This window comes from Chanodichthys erythropterus, chromosome 4, assembly GCF_024489055.1.
Source record: "Chanodichthys erythropterus isolate Z2021 chromosome 4, ASM2448905v1, whole genome shotgun sequence".
Classification (NCBI taxonomy): Eukaryota; Metazoa; Chordata; class Actinopteri; order Cypriniformes; family Xenocyprididae; genus Chanodichthys; species Chanodichthys erythropterus.
Window position 1 is genome coordinate 7,822,501 of NC_090224.1, and position 18,964 is coordinate 7,841,464.

Below are 18,964 nucleotides of genomic sequence, written 5' to 3' on the forward strand. Positions count from 1 at the left end.
CCCTGTATCGAAGCAGCACTTATAGTTTTTACTTTATCAGGACTGGAAAATAATGTTTGTTTAATTTGTTCTTTTATATATAGTTTAGCAGACAATCGTGTGGTCGGTAAATTACATGAAAGCCATCATATTCAAATACACCTAATGCTTTTCCTTGTGCAACGACAATACTGGCATGCTTTGTGTTGCTTTTTCAAGCCTGCTTTTTTCCATTCCAATTTCTAATTATTAAATGTGAACATAGACTGTTTAAATCTTTGTTATTTTGTGTTGGACATATCTGGTTATGCTCCAGGAACATTTTAGTTTTGTGTGTCATTGAACCTTCTATTGTTCCATCCGCCTGTTTGGAGCCCTTCATACCTCTCTGAGTGAAACATCTGTTCACTCCATTTTGTATTTCTTTGCTTATGATATATTAGCATTTCTATTTCCATCTGGACATTCTCTCATGTCATTCCACCTCCTTCACCTGTATAATACATTAGAGGCTCTATTTTCAGAGCCAATTCATCAACACTCTCCAGATCCAGGGATCTGTTGAATATTTTAGCTATGCATTTTTTTCAAAGGTCATTTACATTACATTTACATTTGTTTTTTGGCAGATGATTCTTTGCCAATGGTCTACTAAAACAGTGTTTGTGCATTAAGACATTTCTTAAAGGTTCTAGAATCAAAGTAGTTTTGATGATATTTAGAGTCCGTTCATCTAACCATAGGTAAGCCTTTTGGAATATAATTTCTGTTGTTAATGATTTATGTTTAGATCAAAAAGAAAAGAAAAAAATAGGGGGGAAAACTGACGGCTGATACAGTATGACTTTTCACACTTTAAATTGTTAAACCATTGTAATTCCTGGGTGAACTTTCCCTTCGAAAAAAGACGATAAGCTAGAAGCCTACCTCTCGAAGCAGCTTTAACTGAAGCGTCGAAAGTCGTAGGCCTTGCAACACGAACTGATTTTCTCTAGTCCAAAAGTAGCCTAGAAAAACGCAGTTGAGTTAACCATAAGGGCGATATTCATCCCAATTGATTTGTCATGACCTGTGTCTTGTATATAACATGTAATACAAACACAAATGTTGAATACTTTTTAATCCTTTGCAGTCACGAGAATCATTTTGTACTTAGTTTTTTATATTATTTCGTATGCCCTTTTCTTCTTCTTATCCTTGTAATGTAAAATGTAATAAACATGTAAAAAGTAAAATCAAGGCTCTGCTGATTTCACGGTTTAAAAAAAAAATGGAGGGAAAAAAACGAAATTGGTTGTACTTGTACCGCTCATGATTACCACTAGAGAGCAGCACATACACATACACAGACGACCTTGGACACCACCTTCCACTATCCATTTAGTGCTGATCTCGGTTCAGATCAAAGCTACCCCAAAAGCTTTACTGACATTATTGTAGTAAAATTTAGCTCATGGAATCACAATTCTCTTATGTAGCCATATGCTATAACAAACATTTAATATTTGTTTAATGGACCATCACGCACAGTTTGAACATGACATAAAATGATAAAAAAGCATTCTTGAGCTCTCAAACTGAATGTTTATTGAATGTCTCAGGATTTCAGTTCCTCCTTTCCATTATCTTGACCTACTGGGTCCTCATCTTTTTTTTAATGAAAAAAAAAAAAAAAACTAAAAGCAATAAAAGTCTTTAGAAATATTACATGCATAGTTTTGTGCTGAATATGGCACTTGTGCCTCTAAGTTATATTCCACGTTCAGTATTCTACACATAATCTTCCATATCCAGGATTGCTGCAAAGTCTATACATTCCATTTAAACCTAATGTACAGTTATGAGTCAAATCAACTACCTGAAAATGTGTAGAGGAAATGTCAACCGAAAACATTTCTGTTCTGCCATTTGACCGGTTTTAAACTTGTAGGCAAATGAGAAAATTCATGTTTTCCAGTAGCTCAAGTCTATGCGTCTCTGGCAGTGATGCTGCTTCAGGGAACGATGCAAGCAAAAAAAAAAAAAAAAAAAAACAGAGATGCAGATTGGTTGGCTGCTCGACGTCCTGCAAAAATACCTTTCTAATGGGTGGCAATCCCACTGTCTACAGTTGATATGTTGAGAATGAAGGGCTGTGAACCCCAGATGTTTGTGTTCAGAGCAAATCATCATCAGACTAATCGCTACACCGACACTAAGCATTCATGAAACATACTTACATTCTACTTTGAATCTACAATACCTTACATTAAAGCAAAGACAAACATAGCTAACAAGAACCAATGTGTTGCTTTCAAACATACAGTAATATCATATGCTTATGGAAGCCCAAAATCATAATATTAGGATAAAAAGTCAAAATTATGAGTTACTACGTGACAGGTTTTTGTCATAATTTAGACTTTTTGTCATCTTCTGTGTATAACTCTTTGTCATGTCTTTTAATCTCAATTTTGACTTTTTATCTATATACATTTAAACCTTTTTTCTATTAACTGACTTAGTATGCCATCATTTCTACTTTTTTTATGTGGCGGAATGAGCCTCAATTGATGCTCCAAAATCATTTAATGTTATTTTTTGGACATTTTGTAAAGCTGTTCAGGAAACATACTGACCAACAAGCAAGACCAAGCATCTCTGGGCTCCAGTGTTCCTCACTGGCGCAGTCTTTGTGCAAAAGCAATATTCTGTGCTCTGACTCATCCTACAATACTAACACTTTTATTGTCCAGCTTATTATTTCTTTATTCCTCAATAAAACTGAGTCTAAAAGGTATCACTCTACATCATTCTCATCTCAGTTTGAAGTATCATGTGTTAATAGGTGAGTGTAACACATCCAGTAGACACAGAATAAATAATTCTTTCATCAGATTGGCAGAAGTAATAAGAATGTGCTTTTCTGAACCCCTTTACTTCCACATTCATTCTTCATATTCAGTGGCTGTTCAACAAAAAGAAAAGTTCTGTGCAAACCTTGACCGAGGGAACAGTCACTGAAAGCCCTTGTCATGTTCTTCGCTCCTTTGGAATGCTCTGAAGATTTGAGACACATCCTCACTTCGTCCGATTCAATTGTTGACGTACTGGACTGATTACCGCACACCTTGTTTTCAAATCTGATAATGAACGTTTTTAAATGGAAATCCGGCGAGACAGTCCAGTCCTTGCTGCAGTTTGGTTATAGGTATCATATAAACGTATTATGGTTCTCTAGATGGTACAGGGAGATCTGACATTCATGTATGCGGTCTTTGCAGTCAGTGATTTAATAGACACAGACAACAATGTCGCCGTTTGGAGATATTTTTTTTTTTGGACTTATTGCATGCTGCCATCTAGAGTTGGTAGCTGTGCGGTGTTCGGGTGGGTTTTGGAGAGAGGGTGGGCCGTACACATGGCCCGCCGTGGCCACGACGCTTACACCCCAACCAACTGCAATTTCTCAGGAGGGGTCTGGACTTCTGAAAAGCCAGGACTCGTCAGGAGGACTGCATGAGGCCCGTCAGCCGTTTACTTGTCAGAGACTTTCCCTGAAACACAATTACATTATTATTAAATGTCTTCTTTTAAAGAGTATTAGTTATTGGAATTGACTAATAACATTCATTCGCAAATTCCAAATATAATTTATACAATAATGGCACATACTATTTACTTTACTAACAATGTATATATTGATAAATGAAAATACGATATATATTGCATTTACTACATGTATTTCTTTGCAGTGTATTTTGTTTACATAAATTCTAGATGTCATGATTTTAAAATAACTTTATTAAAAAATAATTTATATAATATACACACACACACACACACATTGGTTTTCCATGTTTTATGGGGACATTCCATTGACATAATGATTTTTATACTGAACAAACTGTATATTCTATCCCCTAACCCTATCCTTCAACCTACCCATCACAGAAAACTTTCGGAATTTTTACATTTTCAAAAAACATAATTTTGTATGATTCATAAGCTGTTTTCCTCATGGGGACAAAAAAAAAACTTTTTATATTGCCATCTTTTTGGGGACATTTGTCAACATTATGTAGGGAAAACCTGAACCACACACACACACACACAAACACAAACACACACACACACACACAAACTTGTATATTTATTTATTTACTTAATTATCAAAGACAGGGTGGGTGAAATTCTAAATGTTTCAATATAAAAGGAGTATTAAAAAAAAAAAAAAAAAATTTTTTTTTTTACATAAATATCCGGAATTATATCTAAATATATATTATATCTATATTGAAATTGGACAGTGAAATTGGCAAAAAAAAAAAAATCTGGCCAGCAACAGTGTAAAAAAAATAAATAAAATGAAATGAACCCTTTACATAGTTCTCAGAATCATATCTAACCACCGTCCAGAATTTTGAGGTAAAGTTAAAAAAGGACTGTTGAGGTAGACTTATTTCTAGACAACAGATGCCACTCACCACACTGCGAGTGAATTTCTCCAGGGATGTGCGGCGGCCTTGCTCAGTTTCAGGCTGTGGAGCCCAGGTTAATGGAGGGGAACAGGGGAAGATACAGTGCGCAGCACAAGGTTAACACGTGTTAGTACAATGAAAAAACATTCAGGATATTAATGTTAATCTGAAGTAAACAAAATGGGGCCAAAACAAATCAAATTGCAGAACGGTACGCATGTTTAGCCATTCCAAGTTAGCAGTAGAGTAATTAGGTCATTAGATGATAATTTGGCTTAGTATGTTTTAACAGGAGCAAATTGAACACTCTTTTGAAATCCTTCAATTCAAGGCTTTTGTTTTAGTCAGAATGAAACTAAGGGCTGAAATATTGTCCCTGAAGTCAAGAACTGACTAGGACGGAATTTCTGCTGTAACACAGAAAACAACAACAACAAATGCCATTTTATTTTTAAGCTTTCTTTTGTTAGCAATGTCCCTCTAAATCTTTATTTTGAATGGTTAATATGTTTATTTTTGTTTTACTATATTATATATATATTAGGGCTGTCAAAATAATGCGTTAATTTCGATATAATAACGCTGATTAATCCATTCCGTATTGACCTTTGAACCTGGAGCCGTTCTAGCCACCATTCGACTGTAAAATGAAGGAGGGAGACGACTGCTGCGCTGACGGACAGAACGAGCAGAGCTCCTCCCTCGTGCGCGCGAGAAAGTAAGCACCGTCTTTGCACTCTCTCTACCTCACACATAATAATCTAAATCAACTGACACAATGCTAAAAGTTCATAAGACCGAATCCATGTTTCACGAGGCGAATTCTGAGAATGTTTTTCCTGAATAACCACTGGGTGTGAATAGTGCTCAAAAGAACGTCACCTCATCTTCTCTGACAGGCGTCCTGCACGTGCAGCTGACATAAACCACACTTTCAGTAAACAAAAAGAAAATCCTATCCAGTGGTGAAGTGTTTTCTGTGTTGACAAATCTTTTGCAATGTCCTAATAACAGTCGCGATTCGCACGCAACGCGTCGACGTCCGCTAATGTCCGATTCGCGACCTAATGACTCATTTGAACAGATTCATTTTAATGAATCATGACAACAGCTGATCTGTCCACACGGTCTATAATGAATCATTTACTCAAACAACTCTGAAATGAGAACATAAGTGTGCTTATCCCATTTAGCAAGAGTGGTTAGTAAAATTAGCCTTAATAATCTTAAATGACAATGTGTAGTAAATTAGGCCTACCTATAAAATCAGTTAATTTAGACTGGAGTGATGTGAAACCAGAACAAAGCAAGTTGTTGTTAGCTAGTTCAATTGTATATGGTAGAAAATTATATTATTAGTTAATATAACTTCTAAATGCTACTTTTTAATACTTTTCAGGTTTAGCAAAAAAGCATCTTCTCTTACAAAGCTATAAAATCACGTTTTTTTGTTTTTTTTTTGCAAAGAGGGCAAGAAAGAATTACAGTGAGAGTGACGGGTACTTTATTGTCAGCATCAGGCTCGCAGATCATGTGGGTAGGGCACTTTTTACTGTTTGTGTGGATGCCACGAAGACCATTTTTGACCCAGGAAAAACCCTGCATTCATTCATTTGAATTGAAATATTTAATACTTTCACAGCAAAAATTATGTATGCGATTAATTTAGATTAATTAATCACAGAGTATGTAATTAATTAGATTCAAATTTTTAATCGATTGACAGCCCTAATATATATATATATATATATATATATATATATATATATATATATATACTTATACTTATATGTACATAGTATGTAGTGTCAATGTCTAAAAACTAAAAAGTCCATAAAAATTGGGTCCAATGTACTGTTTAATGTGAAAGAATTTTCCTGTTTTCCTCTTGAATTACAGCATTGTATTGGGTTTTTGAATGAAATGAAATGTCTGTAAACTTAACAGAAAATATCCTCGCTGAAAATATTTTTTCTTTTTCTTTCTGTTTTTCAATATTTTTATATGAATATATTTTACTTACAATGCTCCTGGGATGCACAAATTTTTGTTCTTATGGCTGAAGGGTTTGCTAAGGGTGTGTGAAAAAGATACTAAAAACAACAATGCAGAACAACGATCCAGATTCACACAGCAAAAAACGGCAAAAGAGAGATTTGAGATTGAGACTAACCTTCTTTCTGGCCAGCAGGAGGTCCTGGTAAGCATTGGAGCGCAGGAAACGAGGGTAGCTGTCACTCTTCATCAGCTTGTAGATGTGGTCCTGAAAGAGAAAAACATTGGAGGCTGACAGTAACTCTGCAGCCTAGGCGAAAGAAAAGTGCCTCATTGCAAAGTAATGAGAAAGAGCCAGGAATCTTCTGAAAACCAGCTCTCTGTCCTGCTTCAATTCTCAATCATGACTTTGCATATGCAAACAGGAATAAATCTGTAGGTTATTACAAAGGAAGTGTCAATCTATGTCTGATAAGGCATATCTTGCAGCAGCAGTAGCGAGACTTTGCTAGTGCAAAAGAAATGTTTTACTGAAGTTGATGAAGGTGCACGTTTTTTTTTTTTCTTCCTTAGACATTATTTTTAAATAGGCGTAATCCACTTGACAGACTCCTAGCAGTAATGTCATTGATTCTTTAACACATTCTTCAATTATTTTGCTTTGAATTTTCTGAAAGCAGTAAGCTTGTAGTCGATGACAGTTTCTGGAATAAAATGGATTTTATAATTCCAAAGAGATTGCCCTGCTTTTGAGCATTCCAATCCCTATTATTCTGTCTCTTTCACCAGTCATGTAAATGTAGATAAATGAAGGAGACAGACATAAGGCAAACTCTTTTGAACAAAGCCATAAGGACAAGGACAAGGAACAGATGATCCATCAGCATTACTGAACATCAATCTCCTCGAATGGCCCAAAGCCTTCAAGTTCCTCTTTCATCAATTCAAAGAATGAAAAAGATTCTGCCTTGGGCACAACTTGTCCCTAAGTGCAGCTTTAATACTCCCTCCGTCCATCAAAAGACCTAAAAGCCCTCAATACTCTGTCAAAATGTCATGGGTTTACACATTGTTTATTGAACATAATAAAATTTAACAATAATTAGGGCTGCCAAATCGATTCATCACAATTAATTGCATCTAACATAAAAGTTTGTGGTTACGTAATATATGTTTGTGAATATATATTATTACATTTATATATATATATATATATATATATCTATCATGTATGCCTGTGTGTGTGTATATACACATACAAATATGTTTATACACACACATATATAATATATATAAATGTAATAATATACACACACACACATATAACGTAAACACAAACTTTTATGTTAGATGCGATTAATCGATTTGACAGCACTAATAATAATAATAACAACATACAATTGTTATATATCTCATTTAGTTCATATAGTAGGATAATTTCCCCCAAAAGTGTAGAAAGGGTGTAGGAATTATGAAAAGGAACTAAAGCCAAAAGTGGCTGAGCCCAGCTTCCTGTGACAGCATACTCACCTGGGCATCTTCAAAGCTGTAGCGGCCCGGGTCTTTTAGATTCTGACTGGTGCGCTCGTAGCTGTGTGAGTCCAGATTGATGGCATTGGGAGCTCCTTCAGCAAGAAACTCTTGCCAGATCTCCTGAGCACGAGCCGGTACTTCCTGCAGGGGGCGGCACTTCAGATCTTGCACAGCCAACCAGAACCTAAAGAGAAAACAATAACAAATGTCAGCTGTATATAGAGTATTGGTAATGGGAGGACAGTACAAATCAAATTAACTTTAACATATGTAGTTTTATTGCACGGACGCTAATCGCAGCAGGAGTCAGATTTCTTATTACGTGAGCAAAAGAGATGACTGACAAGTCGATGTCAGAGGACTTGGTGCGCAACAGATTTCTGAAGGATTATGTGACACTGAAGACTGGAATAATGATGCTGAAAATTCAGCTTTGCCAACAAAGAATTTGCATTTTGGGGAGCAGAAGAGACTTCTTTTAACCCTTTCGAGCATGAGTTTAAAATATTCTAACTGTCCCCCCAGAGTGAGTTTTCTTAAAGGGGTAGTTCACCCAAAAATGAAAATTTGATGTTTATCTGCTTACCCCCAGTGCATCCAAGATGTAGATGACTTTTTTTCTTCAGTCGATCACAAATTATGATTTTTAACTGCAACCGCTGCCGTCTGTCAGTCAAATAATAGCAGTGGATGGGAACATGAACAATAAGAGTCGAAAAAACTTCCATAGACAAATCCAAATTAAACCCTGCGGCTCGTGACGGCACATTGATGTCCTAAGACACGAAACAATTGGTTTGTGCGAGAAACCGAACAGTATTTATATAATTTTTACCTCTAATACACCACTATGTCCAACTCCGTTCAGCTTCCTGTTAGTGAGGTCTGATCGCGCTCTGACAACGGAAGTGATGTCTCGCGCTCATTGAAGTATATGGGCGAGACATCACTTCCGTCTTCAGAACGCATTTTTTGACCTCACTAACAGGAAGCTGAACAAAGTTGGACATAGTGGTGTATTAGAGGTAAAAATGATATAAATAATGTTCGGTTTCTCGCACAAACCGATCGTTTCGTGTCTTAGGACATTAATGTGTCGTCACGAGCCGCAGGTTTTAATTTTGATTTGTCTAAGCAAGTTTTATTTACTGTTATAGTTGAAGTTCCCATCTACTGCTATTATTTGACTGACAGACGGCAGTGGTTGCAGTTAAAAATCATAATTTGCGTTCGACTGAAGAAAAAAAGTCACCTACATCTTGGATGCACTGGGGGTAAGCAGATAAACATCAAATTTTCATTTTTGGGTGAACTATCCCTTTAAGGCGACCGTTATTTTAGAACGTTTGCCTTTAATGTTTCCATAGTGACGCGTCATGCGTGTCACGAGCGCTGAGCGCAGCCACAATAACACTGGTGTATCGGTATTATTTTGTTTTTCCTTGTTTATTTAAAATATTCACAAACTTGCTTACCATGTTATCAACTATCTGATATTCCGATCCTCAAATATGTGTAAGTGAGTGTGTTTTGTCGTTTAAAAGCCTTTATAAATGATCTTTATCTTGATCTATAACGCGAGATGGGCGCCGCCATCTTAGTTTGCCCCGCAGTTTGCAGAGTCCTGTCAGTCGGATTTACAGCAGGTGAATTCATCATTTTCTCCCGAAATATATGCAAGTAAGTGGCTGGTGAACTGGAAGAATAATAGAGTAAACTTTGTAGTTACTTAGGCCCATTATGTGTGTCTGATATGAATAAATGTCAGCAAATTGTATATGAATGGATTGTTATTGCTCCTTCCACTGATGTCTGACATCAGTGTGTATTTTATAAACTCTAAATATATTGTTTTAATGGTGCTTATGTGTATTTAAATGTCTGAAACCTTAAAAGAAACATTATGTGGCTGAAAACACTGCATAGTTGTGATATATGACAAGAGCTGCGCGCGTCAGTCTCTCAGCCAGAGCGCGAAAGAGCAGTTTGAATCTGGCAGTTATGTGACGTCGCTAAACGTTCGAAATCCCATATGTGGGACCGTACCACTCAAAGGGTTAAAAACATTTAAAAATCTTACCGTTCAAAAACTTTGATCTCATCTTTTTGTATCTCAAATTGTAAAATGTGCGGTCAGTACCGCCGCTCCCTATACACAGAGTACTCGTGAACGCGAAATCGTAAGTGAAAGTAAAAAGCGAGCGCACATTCAAAAGCGATTTCAATACCTTGAGGAACATTGCATATAAGTGTTATATAAGCATATATTGCTGTTCCACGGCCATGTTCACTCCCTAAAGCCAATATTTACTCCCAATCAGCACTTGGCGAGCGTTACTTTTGGAACCTCTTTACAACGCTGATGGCAATGGCATTCCCAAACTCCTTAGTAACAAACACCAGGTTAATTATTAAAGTAAGTATACACACTTAGCAAAGTCAGAGTTTGGCATGACAGATAGAGAGCCCAGAAACTCCTACCCTCATATCACACTTGCTCTGTAGCTCTATTGATCTCTGCAGTGTAGAAGTGGTTTAGGGCCTAATGGGCCCAGGGGAGTGTCAGACAGTCAAGAGGACACATCACTTTCACTCTCCTCACAGACTGGCAAACATAAGACAGCCCCCACAGAGGCTATTAGATGCCTAGCTGGGGGACACGTGGAGATACGAGAGAAAGAGAAGAATGAGAGATGCATGGAGACAAGCAGCATTTTATCTCTTGCCTAGTCACTTTACGGCTCCAGTGACCTGCGTTATCTCTGCAGCTCCCTTCGGGGCCTCGCTGTCCTGGTTGGGCATCTCTTGGGGCCCACCGCTGCCTCATTTGCCCCACGACGCCCGTGGTTTGCAGTAGCTTATCACAATGCATCAGTGATCAGGCTTTGGAGGTGGTAATGATCATGTACCATCAGTGAATTTACTCGCTCTTTCTCATTGGCGATATTAAAGCGCAGCTCTGCGGTTGAGGTCTGACCTTTTGCTTGTCCTGTTCTGCTACATTTTGTGCAAGTCATTAACAGCGGAATGGGAGGTTTAGAGAGAGGGATGAGTGTAAAGGGGAAAATGTCACAGAAGTGCAAATGAAATGAAGACAGAGGAATATGGTGATGAAAGGCTCACAGGAGGTTCTCAGAGCTGAATTCGGACTCCAAGAATTTAAGGAACTGCTCACGGCCCACCGGGTCCTTTAAAGCCTCGTCCAACGAGAAGCCCCACTTCTTTACTCGCTGTTGACTCGGTTCCTTACTGAGACAGACAGAGGGAGGGAGAAAGACAGTATTTTATTTATTTAACTTGCATTGTTCTTTGCAATATCTACTGACAGCAGCTACTGCTTTGACAACACAATGCCCCATTGTTTGTCATATTAAGACAACGCTGAAAACAAAGAGAGAAAGAGACTGTGTGTACACAAGATCATTTAATCACGTCTAATAATATCTTGTATATTAGTCTTTGAATAAGTTACAGTGTGTAAAGCACCACAGGAATGCTAATCATTTTAGAAAGCTTAATTCCAACTACTGTTAATTAAGTAAGGTAAATTAGTCAACCTCTTTTTGCATAATTTAAGTGACAAGATTCACACTGTTGAACAATGTGAAGAGATATACCAAAAGAAACCCAGAAATGAAACGCTGGGATGAGTGTGTGTGTGTGTGGGAGGTATTCCTTAATTCCTGTCAGGGCATCTTTGAGGTGCTGTGTGATCGGCTCAGGCAAACAGAGATGAAGAAAACTGTAGTGTTTTATGTAATTCAAGGAGGACTTTCGGCAGACTTAAACTACTTGAGATATTCAGAACGAGGTACTACATTAGTCACAATCCTGGCGAGAGGTCCACCAATCAGAGTAGTCACTGTTACTATGGAAACATGACTCTCGCTTTGCAAACGATGTCATCAAATCAGTCTCCGCGCACTCTAAATTTCACAGTCCTATGCTTTTCCTATGTATTTCAATATTTTGCTGTAAAATAGATGACTTAAAATCTGTAGTTTTATAGTGCATCTTCATTGGACATTCTATCACTTGCCATGTTTTTTCCACAATTCAAGAATTGTCAGCAAACCTATATGTTATTTTAGGATGGACCCCATTACAGTGACACAGGCATGAAGACAACACATAAAAACAAAGAGAAGAATTTTTTGAGAAATGTAACTCTAAAAATAGATCAATTTAATGCAGAATTTACAAGGTGGAAAATTAACAATTTAAACCTCCTGCACGCTCTCCTTTTCATCTAATGAAACCTGACTAGAGAAAAGAGAAATCTAAAAAGAGAGATGTGATGTTTAAGTTTTCATACCTGGCCTCTAGCTCCCAGAAAGTGACATCATCACCGATCCAAGGGTTAGATGGCTCTGGTACTGCAACAAATGGGTCATAGTCGAGATACTGCTCTGTGTAGCTCATCAATCTGCAAGACAAAGGAATGAAGTCTTATTTATATTTCATATTATTGTATAAAAGTCAATTTTTTTGTTACTGGAGCCAAATTATTACTGGAACTTAATTTATTTCTGGAACTGAATTAACGGTTCTCAAACATGCAATCCTCCACCATTGTTGACAGTTTTCTGCATGACTGATTTAGTGGCACTGTAACCCTGCTATTGAATCTAGAGCGTGAAACATGCAGCATGACAAGTGTGGTTTCCTGAATGAATGATTCTAATGAGTCTGTTAGGTAACACTTTATTTAATGGTCCACTTTAGACATTCTACTAACTAAAAGAAACTTTGCAACTACATGTAAACTACCAGTCATTAGAGTATTAGTAGACTGACTACTTAAAGGTGCCCTCGAATGAAAAATTGAATTTATCTTGGCATAGTTAAATAACAAGAGTTCAGTACATGGAAATGACATACAGTGAGTCTCAAACTCCATTGTTTCCTCCTTATATAAATCTCATTTGTTTAAAAGACCTCAGAAGAACAGGCGAATCTCAACATAACACAGACTGTTACGTAACAGTCGGGGTGTACGCCCCCAATATTTGCATATGCCAGCCCATGTTCCCAACATTATGAAAGGCATTAGACAACGGCAGCCAGTTAACGTCTGGAAATGGCAGATGGAGCAATAATAACTGACATGATTCATGATAACATGATATTTTTAGTGATATTTGTAAATTGTCTTTCTAAATGTTTCGTTAGCATGTTGCTAATGTACTGTTAAATGTGGTTAAAGTTACCATCATTTATTACTGTATTCACGGAGAGAAGAGTTGTCGCTATTTTCATTACTAAACACTTGCAGTCTGTATAATTCATAAACACAACTTCATTCTTTATAAATCTCTCCAACAGTGTAGCATTAGCCGTTAGCCACGGAGCACAGCCTCAAATTCATTCAGAATCAAATGTAAACAATATAACAGTATACAATACTCACATAATCTGACACATGCATGACGAACACTTTGTAAAGATCCATTTGAGGGTTATATTAGCTGTGTAAACTTTGTTTATGCACTGTTCAAGGCAAGCGCGAGCTCCGTGGGCGTGGAGCACGAGAATTAAAGGGCCAGTAGCCCTGAATCGGCTCATTTATAAATGATGCCCCAAAATAGGCAGTTAAAAAAATGAATTAAAAAAAATCTATGGGTTATTTTGAGCTGAAACTTCACAGACACATTCAGGGGACACCTTAGACTTATATTACATATTTATTTAAAAAGTTCTAGGGCACCTTTAATATCTGCTAACACTTTATTTTGATGCTTCCCAACAGATATTTTACTGACTATAAGTTCATTTGCAAGTACGTCAACTTATTCTACTAACCCGAACCCCCAACCTTAACCTAGCAGTCTACTAACAGTCTACTAGTGCTCTAATGAGAGTTAGTTGATATGTAGTTGCAAAGTTAATTACAGTTAGTAGAATGTCAAAAGTGGACCAAATAAAGTGTAACCACGTGTTATTGTTTAGTTTATTAAAAACATACACAACCAGTCAGATTCCTGAATGAACAACTTGAATTTTTGAGTGAATCAAACATATACAGCTTAAAATTTAACTGAGGTGTGAAGTGAAGTTCATACTGTCTGATTGGCTGTCAATGTTTTTATCGTTAATCAGCTGAAAAAAAAAATGTTCTGAAAGTGATTCCTGTGCAGTTATTGTTATAAATGTGGTGTGGACTCTGCTATTCCTTTACATATAGAATGATTTTTAGAACTATATCTTTATTAGGGGCCAAGCACCGAAGGTGCTTAGGCACCTATTGTTATTGTTGGCGTTCCGTACGCTTATTATTATTCTTCCGCTTCTTCTTCCGCTCTTGAAGTCTATGGCAGCCCATAGAACCGCTTGCGGGAAAGTTGTGAAATTTGGCACACAGTTAGAGGACAGTCTGACCTTTGTCCATAGCAAATTTGGAGTCTCTAACTCAATCCCTCTAGCGCCATCAGCTGTCCAAAGTTGCACTTATGTTTATGTTAATAACTTTTGAACCATAAGGGCTAGAAACAAAATTCTTTTTTCCTCTGATTCCTTGGGTCAAGACGAATTGATTGCACCATATGACGTCATTTTCCGTCATGAAAATTTTTCCGCCATTTTGAATTTTCTGAAAAACGTACTTTTTCGAACTCCTCCTAGGCCGTTACTCCAATTTTCACGAAAATCGAACCAGATCATCTTCAGACCATGCCGACAAAATGTTATGGAATTCAAGTTGATTTCTCAAACCGTTTTCGAAAAACACGCAAACGAATTGTACGTAGTGCTTGCGAAAATAGACATAAGGCTGTATCTCCGCAACGCTTTATCGTATTCAGACCAAACTTGGTAACTGTCATCACAAGCATGACCTGAGGCAACATGCAGCGTTTCGGCGCAGCGCCACCTAGTGGTGCGGAGATATGAAAAATGGCTATTTTTACTTATAACTTCTGATGGGTTTGGCCAAAAATCATGAATTTGGTCTCGTTGGATTCGGGGAATCATGCCGAGTCGAATGATATCCAATTTTCCCATATTGGACATTTTGGCCGTCGGCCATTTTAAATTTGGTGCTAAAATGCTGTATTTTATGAACGCATTAGCGTATCGTTATGAAACTCGGTATGGGTCATCAGCACAATGCCCTGAAGGAGCATACCAAGTTTAGGACCAGCGCCACCTTGTGGTCAAAAGTTATAACAAAATTTACAAAAATGCTAATAACTTTTGACTATATTAACCGATTGTAATGAAACTGTTTTCAGTAGATTCCTTGGGTCATGCTGAGAACATAGATATCAAACTTTCCATAGTCAGCTGAACTTCCTGTCCGCCATATTGTTTTTCTTTAAAAACCTACTTTTTCGAACTCCTCCTAGACCGTTGCTCCGATTTTCACCAAAATCGAACCGTATCATCTTCAGACCATGCTGACAAAAAGTTATGGATTTCAAGTCGATAAGTCAAACCGTTTTCGTATACCAGAGCAACGAATTTGAGGCATGATGCAAAAATGACTCTTGAAGCTGTATCTCTGCAATGCTTTATCATATTCAGACCAAACTTGGTATGTGTCATCACAAGCATGACCTGAGGCATCATACAATGTTTCAGCACAGCGCCACCTACTGGAGTGGAGATATGAAAAATGGCTGTTTTTGCTTATAACTTCTGATGGGTTTGACCAAAATTCATAAATTTGGTATGGTTCATCAGGACAATGCCCTGAAGGAGCCTGAGAAGTTTCGGACCAGCACCACCTTGTGGTCAAAAGTTATAACAAAATTGACAAAAATGCTAATAACTTTTGATAATATCTACCGATTGTAATGAAACTGGTCTCAATAGATTCCTTGGGTCATGCTGAGAACATAGATATCAAATTTGCCATATTCAGCTGAACTTCCTGTCCGCCATATTGTTTTTCTTTAAAAACCTACTTTTTCAAACTCCTCCTAGACCTTTGCTCCGATTTTCACCAAAATTGAACCGTATCATCTTCAGACCATGCCGACAAAAAGTTATGGATTTCAAGTTGATAAGTCAAACCGTTTTCGTATACCGGAGCAAAGAATTTGAGAGATGATGCAAAAATTACTCTTGAAGCTGTATCTCTACAATGCTTTGACATATTCAGACCAAACTTGGTACGTGTCATCACAAGCATGACCTGAGGTATCATACAGTGTTTCGGCGCAGCGCCACCTACTGGAGTGGAGATATGAAAAATGGCTATTTTTGCTTATAACTTCTGATGGGTTTGACCAAAATTCATTAATTTGGTATGGGTCATCAGGACAATGCCCTGAAGCAGCCTGAGAAGTTTCGGACCAGCGCCACCTCGTGCTCAAAAGTTATAACAAACTTGACAAAAATGCTAATAACTTTTTTTTCTAATTGCTCACTGCTGCTGTTGGTCTGATGCTCACGGCCATGTTGGCTGGCTTCTTGTGCCGTTTTTGTGCTTGGCCCCGTAATTGCTGCTTGCAGCTATATTTGTTATCATTGTTGTTATCATCCTTGATGTGAAAGGGACTTAAAGGGATAGTTCACCCAAAAATAAAAATGCTGTCATCATTTACTCACCCTCAAGTTTTTCCAAACCTGTATGTATTTCTTTTTTCTGCTGAACACAGAAGAAGATATTTTGAAGAATGTTAGTAACAAAACAGTTGATGGGCCCCATTGACTTCCATAGTATTTTTTATTTTTTCCCCCCATACTATAGAAGTCAGTAGGGCAGATTAACTGTTTGGTTATCCATATTCCTTAAAATATCTTCTTTTGTGTTCAGCAGAAGAAAGAAATTCATACAGGTTTGGGACAACCTGAGGGTGAGTAAATGATGACAGAATTTTCATTTTTGGGGGAACTATCCCTTTAAATGTTGTCTCGAAAACAATTCTTGCATAAAATTTTACAACAGACTTTTCAGTATTTTCAAAGCTATTTATTATCAAAATGAACTCATAATTCGGCAATAAAATTGTATTTCATTTTTTTCAAAATATTTATTCCTTATAAGTACTAAATTTAATCGCTAATGGAACTGTTAACTAACAAAAATCGCTAAGAAGAATCAGAACTGGAACCATTAGATTCTTTATTATGACTAAATGATTCCCATCCCTAATAAGCAAATTTTTTTGAGTTTGAAATTGAGTTTCATGGAAAGATCAAGAAAGAGGACTTACGTCTCAGCGACTTTGGACATTTTCATACAGTGTCGATCCAACTGAGTGTTCAAGAAAAGAATCTGAAAAAGACAGAGTACCATTACACGCCGCATCTTCACTTGAGCATGTGAGTGATCTGTGCTAAATATTAATAGCCACCGTGAGGCTGTTGAGAATCAAATTCACACCATCGCTCGCACACACCTCTTTCTCTACGTCCTCTTTGGTGTCCTTGCTGCTCTGCTGTATACAGGGTGTGTGTACAGGACTCTGAGTCTGTGTGTCATCCACTACCCCATACACCGACTGTGAGACAGAGACGAAGATGGTTACAATACAATCATTTGTCTCATACATACAGTACACACAAAATAATACAGCATCAGCACCTTTTTCACCCTTTGAGGATTCTTCAGACGTCGACACTTCCTGATGTCCATCTCTGTGGTGTTGACACACCCAGGCTGTGAATCACAAACACATGTAAATATAGCTATAAAAACTGATATGATGTACACATTTTCCACTACGATCATCATTCACACAAAATTGCTGGACCCAAATTTACACATATTATTTTGTTTTCTTTCCTTAAAAATATGTGTTAATGTGTTAACTATAAAAGCTGTGAGATTAATCACACTATTAATTAACACTAATGATTAGGGTCCTATTCATTAATATTATTTAATGGAATAGCCATTTTACAACATTTTATTGATGTTTGTTTCTTAATCATCATTTTCTCACCCTCATGTCATTCCGACCCAGTATAACTTTATTTATTTTGTGAAACATAAAATAAGATACTTGAATAATGTTGGTTTTGGTTACCATTACCATTTGGTTACCAAAACAGACATTTCTTAAAATATCTTTCTTTTGTGTTCCAAAAGTCAAACAAGATTGGAACATGAGGTTGATTAAATGATGACAAAATTTTCATTTTTAAGTGTACTATAACTTTAAAAGTGCTAAAGAGGATGTTTTGTTTTATACATTTTTGCAATATTACTTGAAACTGTCTTTACTAACTGATGAAAGACTTATTTATTAGGTGCACTGAAATTAATAATATTAATATACATCATCTGTGCATGAGGTAGGGCCTTAAAAACATCAGCCAATTGTTTACGCGATCATCGCGTAAACGATTGGCCCTCTGGCTTGTCAATCACTGCCATTACGTTCCTTGTGCGAGACGTGCGCGGCTGTGCGCTCCTGTAACTTTCCACACTCCACAGGTGCTGCATGCAGTGTCAGGAGACAGGAGTAACAACTGCAGATTATGGGCCCTATAATACACCCGGCGCAATGCGATGCATGGCGCAACGCAAGTGTGTTTGCTAGGTTGCGTCCGGCGCCGTTTGCGTTTTCCCGTTCAGCGCCACGTCCTTAAATTAGTAAATGCATTAGCGCCAGTTAGTGCGCCCATGGGCGTGCTGGTCTAAAAAAGAGGCGTGTTCAGGCGCATTGCCGGCGCATTGCTATTTTAAGGAGCTGAAAATAGACTGCGCCATAGACCAACTCAAACCTGTCTAAAGTCTAAAGTCAATGGCGCAATATTTTTTTGTTAGAGGGTGTTGGTAGAAACTGCGCGTTGACTTTATTACACAGAAGGGATGCGCATCACACAAACATGCCAAATATTAAAAACAAAAGGATTACAGTTTAAAAGAATATCATTGTGTAGGCTACATAAATACAAAAATGTAATGATGAATAGTCATTGTGTGTATTAGAATTAGGCTACCTATTTTCAATTCAGCCTATTACTACTTATAATGATGAACGAAACTGGCTAATTAATTAACACACACATATATATTAACTGACTCATCGCGCGGAGAAAGCCTG

The 18,964-nt window shown here is 37.3% G+C and overlaps 2 protein-coding genes across 9 annotated transcripts in view; one reads left to right on the plus strand and one right to left on the minus strand.

Moving 5' to 3' along the window:
* Window positions 1-1,153, plus strand: part of dpf3 (double PHD fingers 3) — a 52,637-nt gene extending 51,484 nt beyond the window's left edge. For all 5 annotated transcript variants that reach the window (XM_067383916.1, XM_067383915.1, XM_067383918.1 and 2 more), the window contains one exon: window positions 1-1,153. This exon is cut by the window's left edge and continues 808 nt beyond it. The gene's annotated coding sequence lies outside the window, so the exon portion shown is untranslated.
* Window positions 1,154-1,559: 406 nt separating this feature from the next.
* Window positions 1,560-18,964, minus strand: part of rgs6 (regulator of G protein signaling 6) — an 87,739-nt gene continuing 70,334 nt past the window's right edge. For 2 of the 4 annotated variants that reach the window (XM_067383926.1, XM_067383929.1), the window contains 9 exons: window positions 17,497-17,571; window positions 17,312-17,413; window positions 17,126-17,187; window positions 12,283-12,393; window positions 11,091-11,216; window positions 7,965-8,151; window positions 6,613-6,702; window positions 4,446-4,499; window positions 1,560-3,515 (listed from right to left, as the gene is read on the minus strand). In XM_067383926.1, coding sequence (XP_067240027.1) covers window positions 3,465-3,515; window positions 4,446-4,499; window positions 6,613-6,702; window positions 7,965-8,151; window positions 11,091-11,216; window positions 12,283-12,393; window positions 17,126-17,187; window positions 17,312-17,413; window positions 17,497-17,571 — 858 coding nt within the window. In that variant the 3' untranslated portion in view covers window positions 1,560-3,464. Of the gene's footprint in view, window positions 3,516-4,445; window positions 4,850-6,612; window positions 6,703-7,964; window positions 8,152-11,090; window positions 11,217-12,282; window positions 12,394-17,125; window positions 17,188-17,311; window positions 17,414-17,496; window positions 17,572-18,964 lie in introns of all 4 variants that reach the window. The other 2 variants (XR_010894955.1, XM_067383928.1) reach the window with 2 other exon arrangements.